Raw genomic sequence first — 1,880 nt, 5'->3', positions numbered from 1 at the left:
TTTAACATTACAGAGACTTCGAGCAAACATGAGTTCTACGTTACCCCACCTCTTCCGCCAGCCTTTTGCCGCCGGTAACGTGTTCAGTACATCTATGCTCGACAGTCTACTGTACCAGGTATCGTATTCACGATAGCAGTATATATCAAATGAATTATATAGAATATTGTTCTTGATGAATCCGCGTCATATTACACGACTAGAATCTATATTTTGATATTTTCTTCCATTGGTTATTTATTGAACCTAGAAAAAGGAACAAAAACATGGACTTAATTATTAGCATTTTAGGAGATCAGTACCGCATTTATTAAGACTTCACATAAATATGAACGATATTTTAATTAAATTTAAAAGATCACATCTAGTCATCACAGAGTTAAAACAAATATGGTTATTAAATTAATTCCTTTTTATTCGTTTTTTATGATGAAAAATGGTGTTTTAATAAAATCATTATGTAAGGAAAACTATTTCGAACAGAACACCATTTAAACACAAATACATTAGGAGTTATCATGATTCGACAGTAATTCTTGTATCTACGATAATCTCCCCTGATTCATACCTTTTCTTTATTGTATAGACGTTTGTAAAACGCTACCTGATCACATTTGTTCGTCTCCTGATTGGGATTGACGCTGAAAACAACACGGGCCATTTATCAAGCGTAAGTGTCATATGTTTGTATATGTAATGCTATTATTTAAATGTTAATTTAATTATCGTTTATATGTATCTTTTGAAGTACTTGTACTGTGGTAATATTGCTCAAAATGGTGTGCTTGTCAAAAACAAGTCAATACGATAACTCACTAAATGTAGTTGAGACTTATAAGATGATCCCTTACGGATCCCTGCCCACGCCGAAGACACTGGCGTGGACGAAACCTTTTTTCAGTATTAGTGAGACTTTGATAAATCATTTCTTTGAATTAAACAACACCTTGTTAAACTTTAAATTTAAAAATAATGAAACAACAACAGCATTTTGTGTGTAAAATTCAATTAGGCCTGAACAGGATTCAAAACGCCTCCGATTATCATATTGAGGTACCTGTCCAACGTTAGAACGTTGGCCAAATCGCTGTACATTTATATCCGAAGTGAGATGAAAGGGGGGTAACTGTATGTACGAAACCTAAACTACAATTATCTAGCCCTTTAGCAGAAGGATACTTAATTTACCAGAAAATGTTACTGCTGCAACTTGAACGTAAAGATTGACTATTTAATAATTTGAAGTCAAGAACATGTGTTTTACAACAGATACGAGTGAACGGCATGACATTCTCTTCCTACACTACGTTTGGGGAACTGTACTATGGGCTGGCGTCCACAACAGGGGAAATCCCGTTGGCTATCTATCGAACGGAGAAACCCGTAACTGGCTCTATGGTAAAATAGCATATTTTTTAAAATCTTACATAAATCGCCATTTCGAAGTGACAGTTCGCAATGTACATGTATGATATACATAGTCAGATAGCTTCCATGTCAAACATGTAGTCAGCACGAAGTACATAGTACATTGGTTTAATTATCGCATTTGTATAATGTAAACACTATAATATTTTTTAAATCCTGAACAATTAAATTCCTGTGATTGTATTATCACGCTTGCATGAGAATGCTAGTAATATGAAAGTTTAAACAAAGTATGCAAAAAATTGATTCGAAGGTTAAAAAGCAGCAACAAGGACAGAACGGCCATCACGTGGGTCAGTTCGGCAACACATGTGACACATGTGACACACGTGACTATGTGTGTAATAGGCTCAGCAGCCTCGGTATGGACACGGAGGCATACGGTAAGTGATTGATTCAGGGATACGCTTTTATCACGTAATGTACTGTGTTATCCAGTGAATATACCCATG

At 35.3% G+C, this 1,880-nt stretch overlaps 1 protein-coding gene across 1 annotated transcript; it reads left to right on the top strand.

The window, feature by feature from the left end:
- Positions 1 to 17: 17 nt before the first annotated feature.
- On the top strand, positions 18 to 1,811 carry LOC110444117 (potassium channel subfamily T member 2-like; the record flags this gene model as incomplete). The annotated part of the gene is made up of 4 exons (XM_021488529.1): positions 18 to 118; positions 587 to 670; positions 1,270 to 1,398; positions 1,682 to 1,811. Coding segments are annotated over exons 1-4 (433 nt in total), but the record flags the coding sequence as incomplete, so codon positions are not given.
- Positions 1,812 to 1,880: the final 69 nt, after the last annotated feature.

The sequence above is a fragment of the Mizuhopecten yessoensis genome, unplaced genomic scaffold, assembly GCF_002113885.1.
Source record: "Mizuhopecten yessoensis strain PY_sf001 unplaced genomic scaffold, ASM211388v2 hete_36024458, whole genome shotgun sequence".
In the NCBI taxonomy this organism is placed as follows: domain Eukaryota; kingdom Metazoa; phylum Mollusca; class Bivalvia; order Pectinida; family Pectinidae; genus Mizuhopecten; species Mizuhopecten yessoensis.
The sequence above is the reverse complement of the archived record's forward strand: the minus strand, read 5'-3'. Positions and strand labels throughout refer to the sequence as shown.